The sequence below is a fragment of the Carassius carassius genome, chromosome 37 (assembly GCF_963082965.1).
Source record: "Carassius carassius chromosome 37, fCarCar2.1, whole genome shotgun sequence".
NCBI lineage: Eukaryota > Metazoa > Chordata > Actinopteri > Cypriniformes > Cyprinidae > Carassius > Carassius carassius.
This window is the reverse complement of record NC_081791.1, coordinates 10,667,669-10,688,837: the sequence shown is the minus strand read 5'-3', so window position 1 is coordinate 10,688,837 and position 21,169 is coordinate 10,667,669. Positions and strand designations below refer to the sequence as shown.

At 35.7% G+C, this 21,169-nt stretch overlaps 1 protein-coding gene across 1 annotated transcript in view; it reads right to left on the bottom strand.

The window, feature by feature from the left end:
* cntn3a.2 (contactin 3a, tandem duplicate 2) overlaps positions 1 to 21,169 on the bottom strand; it is an 85,309-nt gene that overhangs the window by 46,146 nt on the left and 17,994 nt on the right. Inside the window, exons 3-4 of the mRNA XM_059527427.1 lie at positions 17,112 to 17,241; positions 2,681 to 2,856 (exon numbers count right to left, since the gene is read on the bottom strand). Of these exons, the coding sequence (XP_059383410.1) occupies positions 2,681 to 2,856; positions 17,112 to 17,241 (306 nt within the window). The remainder of the gene's footprint in view (positions 1 to 2,680; positions 2,857 to 17,111; positions 17,242 to 21,169) is intronic.

Sequence of the window (21,169 nt, the reverse complement as noted above, 5' to 3'; positions counted from 1 at the left end):
CTATGCAGGGTCAGAAAGCTCTTGGATTTCATCAAAAATATCTTAATTTGTGTTCTGAAGATGAATGAGGGTCTAACGAGTTTGAAACAAAATAATGTTTTAATAATGTATTTTTCAGTGTCTATTTCAGAGTAGGGTTCCTACAGGTTTCTTCAAGTTAAATTCAAGTCTTTTTAAGACCTTTTTAAGACCATTTATATAACAAATTAATACCTATTTCATGTCCCTACCAGCAAAGAAAAATAAAATCCTTGAACTTGTTTTCATTTATTTTTCAAATGTGGAATGGGTAAAAGATAAGCCAAGCAGGTGTGAAAAATAAACATTTCAGTAGGCCACAAGACAGTTTGCCGAACAATGTTAAGTTGTTTTTTAACATTAGCTAGCTACTTATTCCATGCTGGAAATATGGGGAACTGAGAGACCCCTGAACAATAAACATCGAAAATTAGAACTCAACATTACATTAAATTAAGAAACACAGTCTTAGTTCTTCACTCAGGGCAGCAATCTCTTTATCAAGGTTAGCCAGTTCCATCAACTTCTCCTTTATCGTGACCGCAAGTAAATGTTTTAGCGATGTCGGAGTCAGGGAACATGCATTTGAAAAGCTCTGAGATACCCTCATTTCCACTGTAGGACTGGTGTTTAGCGATTGTGTTAAGAGTCCACAACACCTCGGCTTTCATTGTTGGCGTGGACCCAAAAGCTTTGTGCAGATCCACTCTAGTTGCGGTCATAGCTGAAGGGTCTGCAGCGCTAGCAGCAAGCTGGCTAAAAGGTCACAAATCGCGTCTTTTGTGTGCTCAAGTTGATGATTCTGAAAGGACATACCTGTAAACCATTGCTATAGTAACGAACACAATTTCATGATAATTGTGCTCTTATTTTAGTGCAGTCTCACAGCCACTGTCAAATATTGAGATAAACTTTATAAAGTATCATCTATTTATATTAAATTGGTATCTTCTCCGATATCCATTTTGTGACCATTGAGCTGATTCTTTTTAATCAGCTGGAATGATTCGGGACATTCTACGTTTAATGTGGCTTAATGCATTAAAACAGTGTTTTTAAAAGACCAAACTCAGTAAACAAATTAATAATAAAGCATTCTATTCACTGACAGGCAGATGAGTCCAGAATAAGAATACAATGTGTATAATTACGTGTTAAGCATTTTCCTCCCATAGAAAACCATTAGACTTAAAGGAAAACGCGTAACGTGGCGTAATGCATTAAAACGTGTTTTAAAAAGACCAAACTCAGTAAACATTTTTAATAACACATTTTATTTACAGACAAGCAGGTTATGGGTGGAAATTAAACACTTTGTGTTCGTATTCTGTGCTCATATCTGCTTGTCTGTGAATATAATGCTTTATTAATATTTTTTTTTACTGAGTTTGCTCTTTTTAAAACACCGTTTTAATGCATAAAGTCATGTACTTTCACATTAAGCGTGCTTTTAGAGTGTCCCAATTATTCATTTTTTAATTAATCTGGTCAAGAAGAGTAAACTTGCAGCAGCTAACATCTCTTGATTCAATAAAACATAGTGAGTCAAGTTAACAAAAAACTGCATCATAGTAAAGGCTTTGTAAAACTGTACAGCGTTTATAGCTTATTAAACAGCATTCTCCGTCCTACACCAACTTCGCACACATTTCCTATCATGTAAGTCAACGAAAGACGATCGAACCAATCAGAGTAGGTGTGGGGCGCACCCGGGTGTACTTGGAAATTTCAGCAAAGGATAAATGGATTTGCAGCACTAAAAATCGCTCGCAGTAGCTCTGCAACTAAATTTATTTCAAAATAGCAATCCATATACAGCTATGATCAGCTGTTCCCTCATCTTGGCTGAGCTTTCAAAGTTTTTACGGGAAAGGATGAAGCTGATTGAAGCTTCTCCTTTGCTTGTTGCTCGAGGTCTGTGTTGTGTGTTTTGTTGCAGTCTATGGTTGTGGTGCTGTAGCACGTGATCTTCATTTACTGAAGGCATCACATTATTCGCAGTATTTTGTACTGTGACCCGGGGCTGCGTTGCGTTCTCAATTGGTTCCGTCACTCTTTATTTATGATACATCATTTAATCAAAATGAGCGTGGTTGACAAATGAAACTTTTGAGGAAAATTACAATACATAGAAGTTACATACAGCACAATTTTTAAGACCCAGACATCAAAATCCAAGACTTTTTAAAGTCTTTTTAAGGTATTATTTCCAAATTAATAAATTCAATGCTTTTAAGGCTTTTTAAGACCCCGCGGGAAGAGGTGCCAAAACATTTTACTATGAGGAGCCAAAAATCTAACTTTAAGGCTGAGGGCTGATAGTAAATGCTGCATTATGTTCAACTATATCATAAAAAATTATAAACTAAAATAAAATAAATCAATCAATTAGACACTCATATTTTCTACATTTCATGGAAAGACTAAATTAAATTAAATGTGTGCTTGAGTCATAGGTATAGTATAACAATCCAACCATTTGTTCTCACTGTATTTTCTTGTAGTAGCTAAATTTGCATTAGTTGCATTAAGGTGTTGATAAGTCATTTTCTCTCTTCTTTAAGCTAGTCCAATATTGGCAGCATCCACTCTAACACCTGTCACCCTGCATTGAGCGGCTAAAGTGCTAATATAGCATGCTAGCGCAAATTCGATGACTCACATGCAAACTGGAGGCTCGCTCTTCTGCTAAGAATTGCTCCCTGTGGGTTGAAGGCAGTGCACTGGTATATTCCTCCATCCTGGGCTTGGTCCAGACTCCTAATGACCAAATTTCCCCCAGATAGCCGCCGACGGGAATCGGTACTGAGATTAATCAATGTGCCGTTCAGAGACCACCTACAGACACACAAACAGACAGATGATAGTGCACACATGTGTTGTGATAACTGCTGATTTTGAGTGATTTTTCATGATAACCTTTAAAATTGATTTTGTTTCGGATGTACAAATGTCAAGTGGAATATCAATGAATTATTACAAAGCGGATTCAGATTGGTATTACACTTCATCCCTGATTCATTTCAATAAGAAATATTTCAAAACCCGAACACTCTGATGGTCTATAGAAATGTTGTGAAGAAAAGCTAAATTTTTCTCATTGAACGTCCTGTTTCACTTGGAAATGGATCATATTATACAGGTAAAATCATTTGCAAATGGCAATTCATGTTGAGTTTTTATGCTGAAAGATTTCCAGCAGCTCCTTTTGCTGTTCTTTTCATTGTGTGATGATTAGCGCCGGAGAGTCCCATCAATTCTACTTTCTAACACCTCATCTACGCCTATCATTAAGACCCAAGACCCGAACCCACCTGAGGCCTTAACTACTAGCATGCAATTCAGAGGCCAGCCTGCTAATGTGGACAGATTTTCAAGGATCCAAAGATCATTTAAGGATCCTGAGGCCTCACTAGTCATTCACTCTGACAGGGCGTCAGCTGGGCTGAACTCCCATAGTTCAGCTGTGTGTCTGCACACCCCAGGAACAGATGCTGAGTGCTAATTTACTAGCGTGAGCAGTGGATGCAAATAAGCTAATGAAGGTGTTAATGCAAAAACAATCTTAAAGAGCTGTGATCAAGGCCCCCTATTTTCCACAACAATATACAAAGGCTATGACTTTTCCATGTGTTCGTAATTTAACGGACTAGGATTAAGGATTTTTGTTAACATTTGACCAATTCTCAATATTAACTTGCATTAATTTTAGCATATTGGCTGTTTATTTGCACTTATAAATTTTAAATCCCTTAATCCTACGTCATACCCAAACTTAATAAATACCTTACTAACTATCAATAAGCAGCAATAAGCAGAGTTTATTGAGACCAAAGTTGTAGTTAATAGTGATAGGTTTTAGAACTTTTTAGTGAGAATTGAATTTTTCAAAATTTGTTTTGCTCACTTTCTAACTGATAACATATTTTATAGTTTAAAGGTACAATAGGTGATTATCTTCAGAAACATTTTTTTTATGCTGCTTAAAAGTCTCTTCACATCTCGATAGCAATCATTAGTTAAGTGTTCTTAATATATTTATGTGTATTTATATATTCTGTGTAAGGCGTAGGACCAAGAAATATTCGTCCAACTGAAATGCTCATTCTCAGCATTTTTATTAACTTTTGTGCTTGCCTGTCAACATAAGTATTTGCCCAGTTTTCGTGCAGACAGGATGCATCATCAGCACATTCACGTACATTGCGCAGACAGAGCGAGAATGGCATCAACAACCTGACCCTCTCTCTACTAACTCTACTATGACGTTTTCTCAACGTTGAATAACACATGATGTATTAATGTTACTCATTTACATTATTTCTCAACTTCACTTCCATACTGAGGCAGAAAAACACAACAACAATTAACATTCCAATGAAAAAGCTAAATGGTCATGTAGTTAATTTTTTTAAAATCAGGCTTTTTCAGCTTGACAAAATTGGTTTTGAGTTACGAAGGTTATTTGTTTTTTGTTTTTGTTTTTTAAGGAACAAAAAGCACATTTTACTGACAAGGAAAGCCATGATCTGGTTTTCTCCACCCACGCTGTGAAATTCACAAATTTATTCTTAAGAATGCACATCAGCTGTCAAGTGTGCCTTTAGTGAATGGCACAACAGGTTAACCATACATCCATAAATGAGCAAATATGATGGAATATCACTTGACTCAATGCATTGGTTACAGTCACAGCTTCTTAAGGTTTTCATCCATGTATATTTATTCTCTTTTCTTCTCAGCATGTTTATCTCTGAGAGCAGCTGTATATGTCATGAACATAGCAGGGATCAGGGTAAGGGCCAAGAACAAAACGCTCTTGACATCTCAGAATGTAATAGCTTTCTCGCTCTGCTCTAATCGTCAGCTGCTTCTAATGTGAGGTCTTTCGTGAGCAATGCAAATAAGAGGCGTTCGACGACAATAAGCGGTTTTCTGTTGAGTAAAAATAGTAAGGCAAGTGAGATCCGATCAAAGGCACTTGACACACAGCAGCAAAGAGGTGACACATCCGCACAGGCTGTGATAGCAGGAGAAAACGGAGATCGAGTGAAGGGAGGTGTGAAGTGGGGTTGCGTTCGCCTCAGGGCTTTTCTGGAAAGTGCCGAGTCTCCAGTGTGGCTAAGACTGAACTGGAGTCGACCCTGCTGTTCATATCAATTTTGTATGAGGGGGGTCAGCATCATTGATATGACTGCTGGTGTGGGATCCAGAGCACCAGGCTCATCTGCTCATCCCTCTGCTCTCCTCATGGTGCTCAGACCTTCAACACCTGTGAACCGCCCTGGAGACCAGTCTCTGGCTGTGGGTTGGCCAGCTTATGTTCCAGGGGAGCAATCTCTGCTTGTGCCAGCAATGCAGGCCAGACACTCACAATGCTTCAAAACAGTTTCTAAGAAAAACCAAAACAAGAACACATGAAAATGAACTGCATTTGCTTGGCCTAGGTCCTATATTAAATATTCACAATATATTCATAATGCTATTAAATTAAGTAATTTGACTTTGCTAATTTTTCAAAAATTTTCAGACAGATGTTTTAATACACTTTCTGATTTAAACTTAATTTAAAAAACAGATTTTTTTTATTAATCATCCAAAAAAAATCAAATAAGTGTTTATAGTGTTTTTTCCCATATTAAATATTCTAGTAAAATCAATGTATATAGTTCATACTGCTGTGTATTATAGTGTTATATTAGCGCATATAACATAAATGTATTAATATTATATTTTTTATATTGATTGCATCACTTTTCTACATACTTTTCCATTTGATTTCAGTCAAACTAAAACATTTTGTCTTTTTAAAATTCATGTGAACAATTTAGTCCAACTCAGATAGTCCAGCTTTGGTAAAATCAGACTAAAGACACATTAACACAAATAAAAATAACTGTAACAATAGGCTGATTTGACCAAAATCTTATTTCATGACAAATAAATGTATTTTACAATGAGGATATACTCTAGAACTAGAACAAAGTAGCAAATTAAAGATAATAGGACAAATATAATAGAACTAAGATACAAGGTTTTTCAGATTCAGAAGGTTCAACATAATATGGAATATTACAGAAATTAAAAAAATGAAGCGTAAAATTAAAACACTACATAGTCTTAACTGTATGAAATATAATGATTCTTAATAAATAAATAAAAATATTCAGTCAAGAGCAGTGAGCGATTTTCTGTTTTGTTGTTTGATTAATATTAATGACACTGGCGGCAACAGGTATATTAGGGAGCTGTCACTTTAAGCACGTCAACACTTTTTGCTAGAGACTTGACAGAAATAGACAGAGAAAACGACTTCATATAATTTTCTAAATGTATGTAATCATACTGCCCTAACAATAACTATTTTATTCAGCGGTTCTGAAAGATATTTTTAAGATCTTATCAATGTATCACTATGATGCTGCCATGCCATGGTTGGCTGGATTTCAGTGCAGATGTACTTTGGTCACAATTTATTTTGAGGTCCTGTTAATTAAATATTAACTACAGCGTTTGCATCAATAAAATCCTAATAACTGCTCATTAATAGTTAGTAAGGTAGTTGTTAAGTTTAGGTATTGGGTAGGATTAGGTATGTAGAACCCTGTCATGCAGAATAAGTGCTTTATATGTACTAATAAACAGCTAATAAGCTAGCATATTCATTCTAATAATCAACTAGTTAAAAGTGAGAACTGGCCCTTAAACTAAAGTGTTACCAGGACTTTTATTAAAAAGAAACAAAACATTCCAGGCGAATTTCCTCCAAAATATGAACAGAAAAACCAGCAAAGCAACGATGAGAACAGACCAAGAACTGAACAAATCATGGGGTTTAAATACAGCCCAAACTAATCAAAGAAATAAACATCAGGTGTAATCAAATTAAAGAGTAACCAAGGAGACAAACTGTAAAAAAAACACACAAAACCACAAAACAGAACAGATATGGACTTCCCTATTCTCACAGAAATGAGAATAACTTGTTGTTGTCTTGAACGGGTCTTAACTGACCTACAGTACAGTAGATATTATAGCTGTAAGGGAAACAGGTCAATTTAGCTCAAAGGGAATCATTTAAGATTTTAAAGGGAATTTGAACAGAATCACTGTTTCACGGCTGATCACTGAGACGCCCTGCGATTCACTGAACGAGCCGTTTAACATCAAATCTGCACTGGATATTAATATCCAAAGTATAGTGAAAACACTATCAATTAGCACAGTAACAAGATCGGCAGTTTAACACATTAACTTGTAAGCAGAAAACACAAGATACTTCTCTTTTCAATATGAATAAGGCTTTATTAGATAAATCTAAGACATATAAACTAATCTAACACATAAACGCACGCACTCACACATTCACACAAGTTGCAGGAAGATCGAAAGTTAGGGAAAGATGAGTTTAAGAGAATGGAAATGTGGAATCCCAAGTTTACAGCAATACGTGAAATTGCATAGACATGAACAACCATCAATCACTTAATTAACCCTCGCATTGAGTTCCTCAATGAGGTTAAAATTATATTAGATACACCAGTACAAATGTCTGAAGGTACATTGCCTGCGTTCCCGTTGTTGTCGTTGAAAGGGGTTTTTCCAATGTCGCTGATTGGCTGGAAGTTCAGTAGTCGCTGAAGTGACGTCTTGGGAAGCCCGTGGTTGGGCGTTGGCTGAAGACGCGTAGTTGTGTGGGCTGATTGAAGTTGAAAGGGCACTCGAGGTCAGACGTCGGAGACTCGACGTTACAAAACTTAACTCAGAACACGAAACTCTCAAAAGGAAAAGAAAAGAAGTAAAGTTTGACGAGACTAGGTGGTGTTTCTTCTCATCGTGGCTAAGTAGCAACAGGCGTGCAGGCCAAAGCACGCAGGAACCGCACTCAAAGAACGATTAAAGCATGGCTAAAAGCTAAAGCTACAAGCTAAAAGCAGGCATGACTAATAGCAGAAGCAAGGCTAAAACTAAAAGCAAGATTTTATGGTGTCCTAAGCAGTGTTGGGGGTAATGCATTACAAGTAACGCGAGTTACGTAATCAGATTACTTTTAAGTAACTATTAAGTAACTAGTAAAGTAACGCATTACTTTTTAATTTACAAGAAAATATCTGAGTTACTTTTTCAAAAAAGTAACGCCAGTTACTTTGTATTCCCATTTTTTGACTGACAAGCCTCCTGTTCCCATATTGGGAGAAATCGGAAGTATGGAGGCGTTGTGTGCGCTGTGTGAACATGTTACTGTAGTTCTAGACTAAATGTGAATGAGCATTAATTCATCCCACTCACAAAAAAACAAAAAACAAAACAGATTTAGTATTCATCAAAATTAATCAAAACAGTGAAATGCAAACTCAGAATATGACGCAAACCTGCAATAACTAAATATATTAAATAACACAAATGTATCTATTCCCATTTTATTAACAGTGTCTTTGCTGCTGACCTTTAATGATCCAGTTCAACCATACTAATAATTAAAAAATGACTTTAGATAAACCAACAATTGTGTTTATTGTTTTTTTGTAATTGCTGAAGAGTGTTGAACCTACTTCTCCCGTGTTCTACTGTACAGACGTGTATTTACTTTTCCTTCAGCCTGAGGTTTATTCATTACACTTTTTGGTGTGAAAGGGCTTTTACATTTGCTATAAATATAACTTCTTATATTAAAAACAATCAAGCCCTGCTCATATTTAAAAAGTAACGTGAAAGTAACGCAAAAGTAATGTTACACATTACTTTCCATAAAAAGTAACTAAGTAACGTATTTAGTTACTTTTTTAGGGAGTAACGCAATATTGTAAGGCATTACTTTTAAAAGTAACTTTCCCCAACACTGGTCCTAAGTATTTAAACTGACCTGTTGGCCACACCTCAAATGTTGTCTTGACCAACCAGATATTGTCTTGGCTCGGGGGTATCATAAATATAATATGTTATCTTATCAAGCATGTGGTCCGAATTTTCCCGCTCTTGCAGGGTCTAATTTTGGACATGATTCCTATAACAAGAATATGATACATTTGACAAATAACTGAACAAAAGATTCGAACACGTACACACTAAACATGAATATGTATCTTTAAGCTATCCAATAGTTATTAAAAGGCATACACAATAAGTGATTATAACATGATAGTCAAATGTGTGGGTTACACATAAATGAATATGGAGTGAAGCGATAGACTGATATTCATTTATAAGTCTTTTTGAGTTCATTTTGGTCCATATATATGTAGAAAAGACAGTTTCTGTGTCATTATCTGACAAAGATTTCTGCGGAGACCAGAGGTTCAAAGCCCCCCCCCCCCCCCTAGGAATTTCAGTCTGGTTCTGCTAGGTGGGGGAAGTGTTTAAGGATATGGTGTATAACTCTCATGGGTTTACATGTGATGTCCGGCGTTGCATCTCAATTACAAACAACAAATTTGACAATCTCTTCTCCGAATTGAAATTGTCAATGATTGTTCTAGTGGTGTTGGGTAGAGTACCCAAAATATGTACTCAAGTAAAAGTAAAAGTACTTCTAGAAATATTTACTCAAGTAAAAGTAAAAGTACTAGTCTTGAATAGTTACTTGAGTAAGAGTAAAAGAGTATCAGATAAAAAATCTACTCAAGTAGTTAGTTACTAGTTACTTTGGGTCATATATACTGAGCCTATTTTTATTTAGATATATAGATAAAATGTATGTAATGTGTGTGTGTGTATAAATGTATATATTTCATCAGCCTTTACTCCAATTTATGTAATTTATCATGACATATATCTGTTTACTTAAGTAACAGATATATGTCATGCCATAACATTTTTAATACTGACTTTATATTAAATGTGAATTTAACATTGAAAGTTAATGTGATATAAAAATTGCTATTAATCTTTCATTGTTCAGAAAGAGAGCAATAACATTAACATTAATAACATTAATAAATTACATTATCAAAGATCATTTTCACTGACAGTCTAGAGTTCAGTCACTCTCAAAAACTACCATTAAAATCACTGAAACTGTTAACACTGTGAAATCAATATCTTAATTAAAGATTCGTACACACATCTGCACTTTGTTGTTTCTGACGAGAGAATTCGCCAGAAAGAGGTCTCCAGTCAGTGAGTGAGTGAAGGAAGCACCGGCATTTTAGCGATGACTCATCTGAACGCCTCTGATTGGCCATTGCATTCAAAAGCTCAACATAATCTTGTGTGATTTGTTATAATGCGCAGCGCTGTGTAAACGCATCTATCTCTGGCTCAGCGCCAGCAAGCGATCACAGATCTGAATTTAGCAGCTGATGATATGACTCGCTGTACGTACTCGCACCGGTGTGATTGTATTAAAATTTATAAAATCTTAATCGGCTATTTTTTGCCTTTTGGAAGCTGCATTCAACTTGACTCCCCTCTGTTATAAGCCACACACGTACAACAAACTAATGTCACAGTGGTATCGTGTACTGTAATCGAATGTAGCCCAAGTTATTACCTGTTGAACAGTAGACAGCACACGCTGTGTTCATCTAAGGATCTTCATCGCAAGCAAACAATAGCCTTTGCAGATTTGCTTTCAATTTAGTGCAGTTCCATAGCCACGTTTTCAACGCTGCTGATGTTCTTAAACGTTACAACGCTGAGTGAATCGCTTCAGACGCTCGGTGCGTGCGACAGGGAACTGAATGACTCATTCAAACTGATTCATGAACCAATTCACTTGTTTGCCAATTGGTTTGATCAAGCCTTTGAACAGAATTGACTCAAAAGAATGAATCATTCGCGAATGGGCATCGCTCATTGCCCAGAGAAAAGTAGATGCCGCGTTTGGAATAAACTGAAGCATTTATAACATTTATTGCATTAAGATAAAGTAACGAGAGGAGCGTAGCCCACAGTAACGAAGTAAAAGTACAGATTTTTCCCAAGAAATTTACTCAAGTAAGAGTAAAAGTACCCATCTTTAAATATACTCCAAAAAGTATTAGTTACCCCCAAAAATTACTCAAGTAAATGTAACGAAGTAAATGTAACTCGTTACTACCCACCTCTGTCGGCTACATAGCATTATTACATAAACTGTCACTTGTTGGTTTTAGCTTTAAGTATGAACCTATAAACTGACTTTGCAGCCGTTTATCAATGGATGCATGTCAGAAGTTTCATTTGTATTTAGTTTTGCAATTGCCCTTAAATAACTTGTGTGCAAGTAAAAACTTTCTATCACCAATGAACCACAAGGAGCAACCAGCAAAATATTCCTGCACCATTGCAATCATCACAAGCACTAACAAACAATGTAAAAAATTCTGCTCAACAACTAAAAATGCTTCCTCTTTATTTGAAACATTACTGCCACAAACCATTTCACAAAATGGTGTGAAAAGCAAAAAAAAAAAAAGTTTACAGTAAATGACACTGATGCTGTTTGGCTGAAATTATGGCTCTAATCCAACTACATCATAAAGACTGTTAAAACGATGCAATATATATATATATATTTGTAAGCTATACCACCTAGCCCTATTATTAACAAAATGTAATAAGTCACAATGACTTTTGTTCTTCATGCTTTAAGTCAAAACCGTCATCTGGTCTATATTGCAGCATTTAGCTGTATTTGTATTCACTGAGGAAACATGCATCTATTAAAAAAACTAATTTCTCCTGCAAGCTGCAGCAGGACAGGAGTTTGGGATTTCTAATATAACTTTAAAAGACTGGATATTTTGAATTCAGGGTTTGATGTATTCTTTTAAGCAAAACCTTGTAGTTTGCACATATCATTTTAGCATACACTTCATTTAAACTCTGCAGACTGACTCACTTCAAAAAGATATATTTTTTCTGCAATCACACAACACAAAAAAATGTATACGGATTAAATCAAGTCTTTTTGGCAATTCATCGTTGATATCTCATGCTGCCAGTAAGTGCTGGGATTTGATAAAGTTTGTCAAATCTTTATTCTTTGGAGTTGCTTCGTCAATATTTTTTTGGCTGGGTGTCAGGAAACTTGGGTGGTAAAAATCATATTTTGACAGTGAGGTGAGCAAGTGCTGCACTGTTCAAGAGCCGGCCGGTGAGATAGTGCAAGAGTAATTTAAAAGTGCATCTACCTTCAGTTTTTATGAACCTCACAGTCGTAGCCTGGCAATTTATTCTAGAGAGCTGACAACTCAGCTTCCCTGCTCAATAGCAGGAAGGAGCCAGAGAAGAAGCGCTTCAGCCCTATTTGCACATCAAGAGAGGTATGCAGGTTAAAGCTCAGGCACTGCTCTGCATGACGTGTGGCACAGCAAGAGAAAGAGCAAAAAGATGATTAGAAGAAAATGAGGAACGCACATGCCTGTAAAAAGTACAGTAAGGCTAAACATCACCCATGCATTACAATCGGTGGAGGAAATCTGTTCCTTAACTGAGATGAGCAAAGCAAGCACTCTGGATGGTGATTAAAGATTTATGTCTTTAGAGTGTCTGTGTCTAACTTCCTGTTTACACTTGGTATCAGAATGCCTTTTGGTAGACAGGATGACGTGTATACACGGGGGACATATTCCCATTCACCATAGATCCCAAACTATGCCAGGAAATCAGGAATGGTAAGAAAACATTGTGCAACACAGGCTCATTGGAAATACATGTTTGTGGCGATGTTTCTGCAACACTGATATTTGTACCTAAATGCTTCAAAGTGAAATATCCAGTGAGTGCGCTAAAATGCGCATTCAATATGTGACTGTGGCCATGTTTTTTTTTTTACGTTGGTACAGGAATGTATTGCTGTGTTTTATGCAGTGTTGGGGAAAGTTACTTTTAAAAGTAATGCCTTACAATATTGCGTTACTCCCTAAAAAAGTAACTAAATACTTTTTATGGAAAGTAATGGGTTACATTACTTTTGCGTTACTTTCACGTTACTTTTTAAATATGAGCAGGGCTTGATTGTTTTTAATATAAGAAGTTCTATTTATAGCAAATGTAAAAGCCCTTTCACACCAAAAAGTGTAATGAATAAACCTCAGGCTGAAGGAAAAGTAAATTCACGTCTGTACAGTAGAACACAGGAGAAGAAGGTTCAACACTCTTCAGCAATAACAAAAAAACAATGAAGCACAATTGTTGGTTTATCTAAAGTCATTTTTTAATTATTAGTATGGTTGAACTGGATCATTAAAGGTCAGCAGCAAAGACACTGTTAATAAAATGGGAATAGATACATTTGTGTTATTTAATATATTTAGTTATAGCAGGTTTGCTTCATATTCTGAGTTTGCATTTCACTGTTTTGATTAACTGTTCGATCACTGTTTTTGTTTTTTGTTTTTTTGTGAGTGGGATGAATTAATGCACATTCACATTTAGTCTAGAACTACAGTAACATGTTTACACAGCGCACACAACGCCTCCATACTTCCGATTTCTCCCATTATGGGAACAGGAGGCTTGTCAGTCAAAAAATGGGAATACAAAGTAACTGGCGTCACTTTTTTGAAAAAGTAACTCAGATATTTTCTTGTAAATTAAAAAGTAATGCGTTACTTTACTAGTTACTTGAAAAAAGTAATCTGATTACGTAACTCGCGTTACTTGTAATGCATTACCCCCAACACTGGTTTTATGTTAATTACGTTGCTTCAGGTACCTGTTATGGTGGTTCAGAATTCAAAAGTGCTAGGAGTTTCGCTAAAGGTTTAATGCTCTATCGTGTTGGAAAACCACACATACCCTATAGCAAACCAAACTAGCGTTAATGAAGGCAAAAGTTATATAAATGTATTGGTTTTTTAATCTCGCAGCATGTTCAAATCATTTTGAAGTCATAATATTGCGCAAGGAAATATAATTATTCCTTTAAATCATACTTTGTATAAAAATCACTCTTTCAAACTGGAAACTGCTGTAATTTGTATGTAGTATAGGCAAGAATTTTGAATTTCGCAGTAATGTAGGTAGAGGAACATATTTCCAATGAGCCTGGGTATGCTTTTAACATTTCAAACCGGACTTAAGATTTCAGCTGGCTAAGGTTAAATCCCATCTGGCTAGCATGCTTCAACAACACATTCCATAATGTTTAAGAATTAGATCAGTAGGCATAAAGGCAGCACTCTTTAGTGCTTGTTCAAATGCATTTGACCGCATTAATGTTTATGAAAGCAATACAGTCGAATGCATTTTAGAAATGGTTGAATGTGGACAAGCTCACAATGTTTCAGACTCCATTTACAACTGTATTGTACTGTACCGTAACCAGTGTTGGGGGTAATGCATTACAAGTAACGCGAGTTACGTAATCAGATTACTTTTTTCAAGTAACTAGTAAAGTAACGCATTACTTTTTAATTTACAAGAAAATATTTTTCAAAAAAGTAACGCCAGTTACTTTGTATTCCCATTTTTTGACTGACAAGCCTCCTGTTCCCATATTGGGAGAAATCGGAAGTATGGAGGCGTTGTGTGCGCTGTGTAAACATGTTACTGTAGTTCTAGACTAAATGTGAATGTGCATTAATTCATCCCACTCACAAAAAAACAAAAAACAAAACAGATTTAGTATTCATCAAAATTAATCAAAACAGTGAAATGCAAACTCAGAATATGACGCAAACCTGCAATAACTAAATATATTAAATAACACAAATGTATCTATTCCCATTTTATTAACAGTGTCTTTGCTGCTGACCTTTAATGATCCAGTTCAACCATACTAATAATTAAAAAATGACTTTAGATAAACTAACAATTGCGTTTATTGTTTTTTTGTAATTGCTGAAGAGTGTTGAACCTTCTTCTCCTGTGTTCTACTGTACAGACGTGAATTTACTTTTCCTTCAGCCTGAGGTTTATTCATTACACTTTTTGGTGTTAAAGGGCTTTTACATTTGCTATAAATAGAACTTCTTAAATTAACACATTACTTTTGCGTTACTTTCACGTTACTTTTTAAATATGAGCAGGGCTTGATTGTTTTTAATATAAGAAGTTCTATTTATAGCAAATGTAAAAGCCCTTTAACACCAAAAAGTGCCTTCACAGGAGCTTACAAATAGTGTATGTTTGCTGTTATCAATATTGCTAACAATTCTATTCTCTAATAAATTTTAAACTACACAACATGTAAAATATTCTGTTTTTTTAATTAATTACCATTCGGAACGGTCTTCGAATCTAAAGCGTGCTTGTTACGCCTTAATGCTGCCTATCTAGGCAGCTCACAAAGTTTTGAGACATTTTTCTTCCTCTCAGTAATTTGAAAGATTCTGCAACACCATTCATGCATGATGTTATGTTTATTCATGCAGCATTGTGATATTATTAGAATTTAATGTCCAAGATTTACAGAATTCACAACTTTAACTCCCTCGCAAAGAGGAATCAAAATAGTAAAAGTATTTACTATTACTGTAACATCCTGATCACATGATCAGGATGTTACAGTAATAGTAAATACTTTTACTATTTTGATTCCTCTTAACAATTCCATTTCCTTAACAGTTTAATTTAGTACTTAAGGAATAAAACAGTTTAATTTAGTACTTAAGGAATAAAGCAAAAGGAAAGAAAATGCTAATTTTTTGGGACACAATATTTTTTTTTTATTTTTTTTTTTTACCAACAATACATCTAATTTGTGAGATTTTACACAGATCACCAACATTATTAACACCCAGTCTTAATTGGACACTTGACACCACAAGACGTGTTAAAAATCCTAATCAGCCAAGTTGGCTATACGTGAAAAGCACCAGGAGATTCAGTTTCAGGAATGCTTTCCATTTCTGCAACATCACGGCTGACAGCTGATTGGATTTTATCTAACATTAAAATAATAAAATTTTAGCTTGAATATCATTGTGGATGAATTTAATAGCCATAAAAAACTTAACAAATCATAATTTACCAGATATCTTGAAAGCAAATTGAGACAATTTTAGGAAATATTTTATCACTCACTGTGTTTTGAATTATTATTTAATTTAATTATTTACTTCCATTCAGTTGTGTGTGGGACAGTGGTGCCCTGGCAGAGAGTCCACCCACACTCTCTTCTGACTGGCTCTGATTAGTGATAGATTTTGTTGCAACCTGTAGCCATGTCATGTCTGGTACGGACAGAAAAACGATTGCATCCTGTCTGGTTTTGAAGAGGCAGTAAAGCCTACTAGTGAAGAACAGTACAGCAACCTGGTGACCTCAAAAACACTGTCAGTGTTGAGAAGGGCATAAGAAATTCTCTAAGCGAAAAACATTTCTGATCAGCTATTTTCAGACTTTTTGAAACAGACTGCAAATAGTAAGCATGTTTCAACCCAGTATTCAAAACACACTTTTGAATAAAAGATGTACATATTGCATTTTTGAGCGATGTAGCTTGATTTAAATTGAATGATGCATGGCATATAACATGTGCCACATGTTTAATTGATGTGAAAGTGTCAATGCATTCATTGAGCCTTGCCAGCATGAAGCAGGTATAAATATTGCACTTTTATGACTCTTCTGTTGAGATGGAGCCCAGGAAGACACTACGAGGTACAGCATCGAGATGTGAAATCCATAATCCATTAAATTACAGGAACATTCCTGACTAACCATTGCCATCAGATAATGCAGATGTCAAAATGTGACACGCTGTGCCCCGGCGTATATCTGATCTGAACAGCAAAAATAAATGGACTGTTCCAGATTATTTTGATGTCACGGGCAACTCTCACCATTGCGAGGGAGTTAAAGTTGTGAATTCTGTAAATCTTGGACATTAAATTCTAATAATATCACAATGCTGCATGAATAAACATAACATCCTGCATGAATGGTGTTGCAGAATCTTTCAAATTACTGAGAGGAAGAAAAATGTCTCAAAACTTTGCATTAAGGCGTAACAAGCACGCTTTAGATTCGAAGACCGTTCCGAATGGTAATTAATAAAAAAAACAGAATATTTTACATGTTGTGTAGTTTAAAATTTATTAGAGAATAGAATTGTTAGCAATATTGATAACAGCAAACATACACTATTTGTAAGCTCCTGTGAAGACACTGTGAAGCTCAGTAGATTAAAGAGAGAGAAGAATAAGCAGAAAATGCAAACGTACCTGTACTGAGGGGAAGGAATGCCCTTTGCGTCACAGGCCAGTGTAGCCTCTTCCTCCAGTGAGTCCACTGTCAGATCACTGGGCTCCATTCGCCATTTCGGCCCATTGAAAGACTTATAATCCACACACTCTGAGAGCAAACAACAGAATGCAATTACATAGTTGTATGTTAATGCACAGTTTAACCTGAAGTGTGTCATTTTTTTCAATATTAAAATACTTTTACCGAATAGTTCACCCAATAAAGAGCAGAACTTTACCTGTTCTTTTAATAAGGAGAGACAATTATTTGTAAGCCATATGTTGGTTTATTCCTTCAAAAGATGTAAACATTATGGCTTTGTGACGCTATTAAACCATTGATCTGTTTTTTGAGTATCCTAAGCAGCCAGAGACAGTGACACTGACTCAGTTTAGCGGCGGGAACAATGCCTGACTAATTTGTTCGAACTGTAAAGGCTGATGGGTTTAAAGACACCATGAATTCAAGACTGACTATTCTTATTGTTATGTAAAATTACAGGGTTTATTATGAATGATTTGTCTTGGTTTTCATTATTATTAAAAAAAATTCCATAACATTTAATCAAAAACTTCCTGTCCTCCTCTCTTCTCTGATGACAAGTGCACCATTAAGAGGATGACAACTATCCAATCAGTTCCCAATGGAGAAAATCAAGCCCCATTTTTATCTCATTCAAAAAGCTTTTTCATGCATCACAATAGAGAAGAATAGATAATTGCAAAAAAAGAAAAAGAAACCTGTTTTCAATTAATAATTTTTGCAATTCTTTTATGTTATGCCTACAGTAGTAAAAAGAAAAATGACATACTTCAGCTTTAAAGTCAGCTTATTTGACCTTAACAAAAGAAAATTCGATAACACTTTATAATAGGCAACACATATTCACTCTTAACTAAGAGTTTTCCCTCAGTTAACTTTTAATATGCTGCTTATTAATATTTATACAGTAGTTGTAATGTTTATAGGTATTGTGTCAGTTTAAAATGTGCCTATAAGTACTAATAAACAGCCAATATGCTAGTAATACGCATGATAATAAGTAACTAGTTAATAGTGAGAATTGCACACGAGAATTGTAAGTGAAAATTCTACTTGGTAAAGGCATATTTTATCTGAACATAAAAATTCTGTCATCTTTTGCTATGGAATATAAAAGAAGATTTTGCATAAAACATCACAGTGGCTTTTTGTGCATACAATAGAAGTCAACCAAAACGGTGTGTTTACCGACATCCTTCAAATGATCTTCTTTTGTTTTCTGAAGTGGAAACTCATACAAATTTGGAACAACATGAGGGTGAGTAAGTGGTGGCAGATTTTCCATTTTGTGTGAACTTTCCCTTTAAGAATGTTTAAAAAGCAGTCTGTGGGTAAATATTCTGCAGATGACAGAAGCTGCGCAGTAACATGCATGCATAAAGAGTGCAGAAACGTGTGGTGAGATCACACCAGGTGTGTGGGTTCTAATTAAGTGCTATGCTCGCATCACTCAATTTCTGCTTAAGATGTTATCAAAGCGGCAAATTCACAGGAATCTTCACATTTAAGTGTGACATTTGTTCAGAAGATGGGATCTATGGTGCTCTCATCTGACATTTACATTGTGTACATTAAAGTTATACTTTTTACAGAACAGTGTCTTTCTATTTTTTATCCTCTCCTCAACCTGACTGAAATACATCTCTATTCAGTTATATATTACTATTAAAGGACTAGTTCAACTCAAAATGACAATTCTGTCCAATGACTTTCTTTATTTTTTCTACAGAATACGAATTAATGAAATACAATATTGATGATGTAACTAGTAATAGTAATTAATACATATATATATATATATATATGCGTGTGTGTGTACAGAAGAGACTCTAGACTCTAATTCTTAGAGAGCACAAAAGTTGTCATTGCTTACATCATTGCACAAGCCAATTATGAGCTGTCATCAGATGACTGATGATCGCTTTTTAAATAATTTCTCTATTAATTAAAACTAAAGAGTGTTTTTTGTAGTTGTTATGGATGTCCCAATTGGGGTACAGGATTTCTAATTTTCAAACAGTTCATATAATATTTTGGTGAGTTCAAATAATATTGTAATATCGTTATATCAATCGCAGGTCCGTAAATCGAATCAAATCACATCAAATCAGAGTCACATCTTTTTTTCAGAGAATCTGTTTTAGATGCCATCATGAAACATCAAATTTTCACCCCTAATAAAACAAATACATTTTTGAGTTGGATTTTTTTTTTTTTTTTTTATGAATCGGTTCATTCAGTTCACAAAACCAGTTTGAATGATTCATTCACAAATCAAAATGGTCCTCGAGTTCAGCTCACAGACTCCTGTCACAGCCGTAAACAGCTCACAGGAGGTGAAGAATGACTCAAATTTCAATCTGTTCCTCACTCAAAGCTATCATATGGCTTCAGAAGACCTGAAATTCAGCACACATGTTGTACAGACCACTTTCATGGTGCATCCTGTTTGAAGCTTGAAAGCCTCAGCGGGGACTCATGGAAAAGAGCAATCAGTAAAAATACTCAAAACATCTTCTTTTGTTTTTTTGGGAAAGAAAGTCACAAATTTGGATCAACACGAGGGTGAGTAAATGTTGACAGATGCATCATTTTTAGGTGAACTATCCCTTTAAGAGCTGTAGACTATATTCTCAGTGAATTCTTATTCACGGAAATAAGGGTGCTTTCACACCTGCCTTATTTATTTCGGTTGAATCGTACCAGAGTTCGTTTCCTCGTTTGGTGCGGTTCGTTTGGGCAGGTGTGAAAGCAGCAATCGCACTCGGGTGCCCACCAAAGTTGGACCAAACAAGCGTACCAAGACCTGCTTGAAGAGGTGGTCTCGGTACGCTTTCAAACGAACTCTGGAGCGGTTAGTTTGTGGTGAGAACGTGATCCGACCTCGAACAGACCCAACTGCAAAAAGTACTGATCATTTTTGGACTAAACCAGCTGCCGTAGTCAGCTGCGCTGTGGGATGAAGATGTGTTTGTTGACAGTTTGCATTTTAGCATGGCAGCTCGTGGACAAACTTGGAGTAGTGAGGAGGTGCGGAGTCTTATAGAAATTTGGTCAGATGACCATGAGCATGTCAGAGTTAAGAAGAATTAATGCACGCTTCCGCTTGAAGTTACGAGCGATGCCTGCTCGCCATTTGCAGTGCATTAGAACGTTGTTTTCAAGCCCCATCCGCGCTTCAATATAGAAATGTATTGTTTGCATATTGTGGTGTATACAAACAATGTACTAGATTATGGCCAGGGACAAAACCAGCCCGCACAGTCGTCTTTCCATAGTTGTGTTGTCTCCGTGTTGTTTGCTGGCTTTTCCTCTTATGTTGGAATTTTCCCGCACATAAATTCTGACCAATTCGAAAAGCAGTTTAGGAAATACGTCATGGCCAATGAGTGATGTGGATGTTGTCATGTGACTGCATTTTGGTTTCGTTTCAACTGGTTCGGATCAAAGCAATCAGTGTGGTGTGAAAAGGAACCAAAAAAGCTGAAAACTGCTACAATGTATAATTGTTTGCCCTTGGTTCGGACCAAATAATCCGAACTAGAGATGTGAAAGCACCCTAAAAAAAGGATTCTGTAGGAAGCGGACCCATATAACTGTGACATACTAGTCCAATTTCTTTGGAGGACACATTGTATCAAAGCCTCCAAAACCTTCTATGACACAACACAATTCATTTTCAAAATGACTGCACAGCTTAATTGAAAGCCCCTCCACCACATCCAAAACCCGTCCTGTTCCTGTAAACCTGATTCTGTGCATCAGAGTCTTTTACTGTATCCCACTCATTATCAAGATATGCCCTGATAGCAACAAATGCTCCAACAACAACAACCAGGTTGACCACATATACAATGCTTCGCTGAACAAGAGCATGCTTTCTGTGGAGCACTTGTGATATACAGTATATATATATATATATATATATATATATATATATACAGTCAGATTTCTCTTTTTTAACTCTGAGCTTTATAACATCGTTACACTCTCC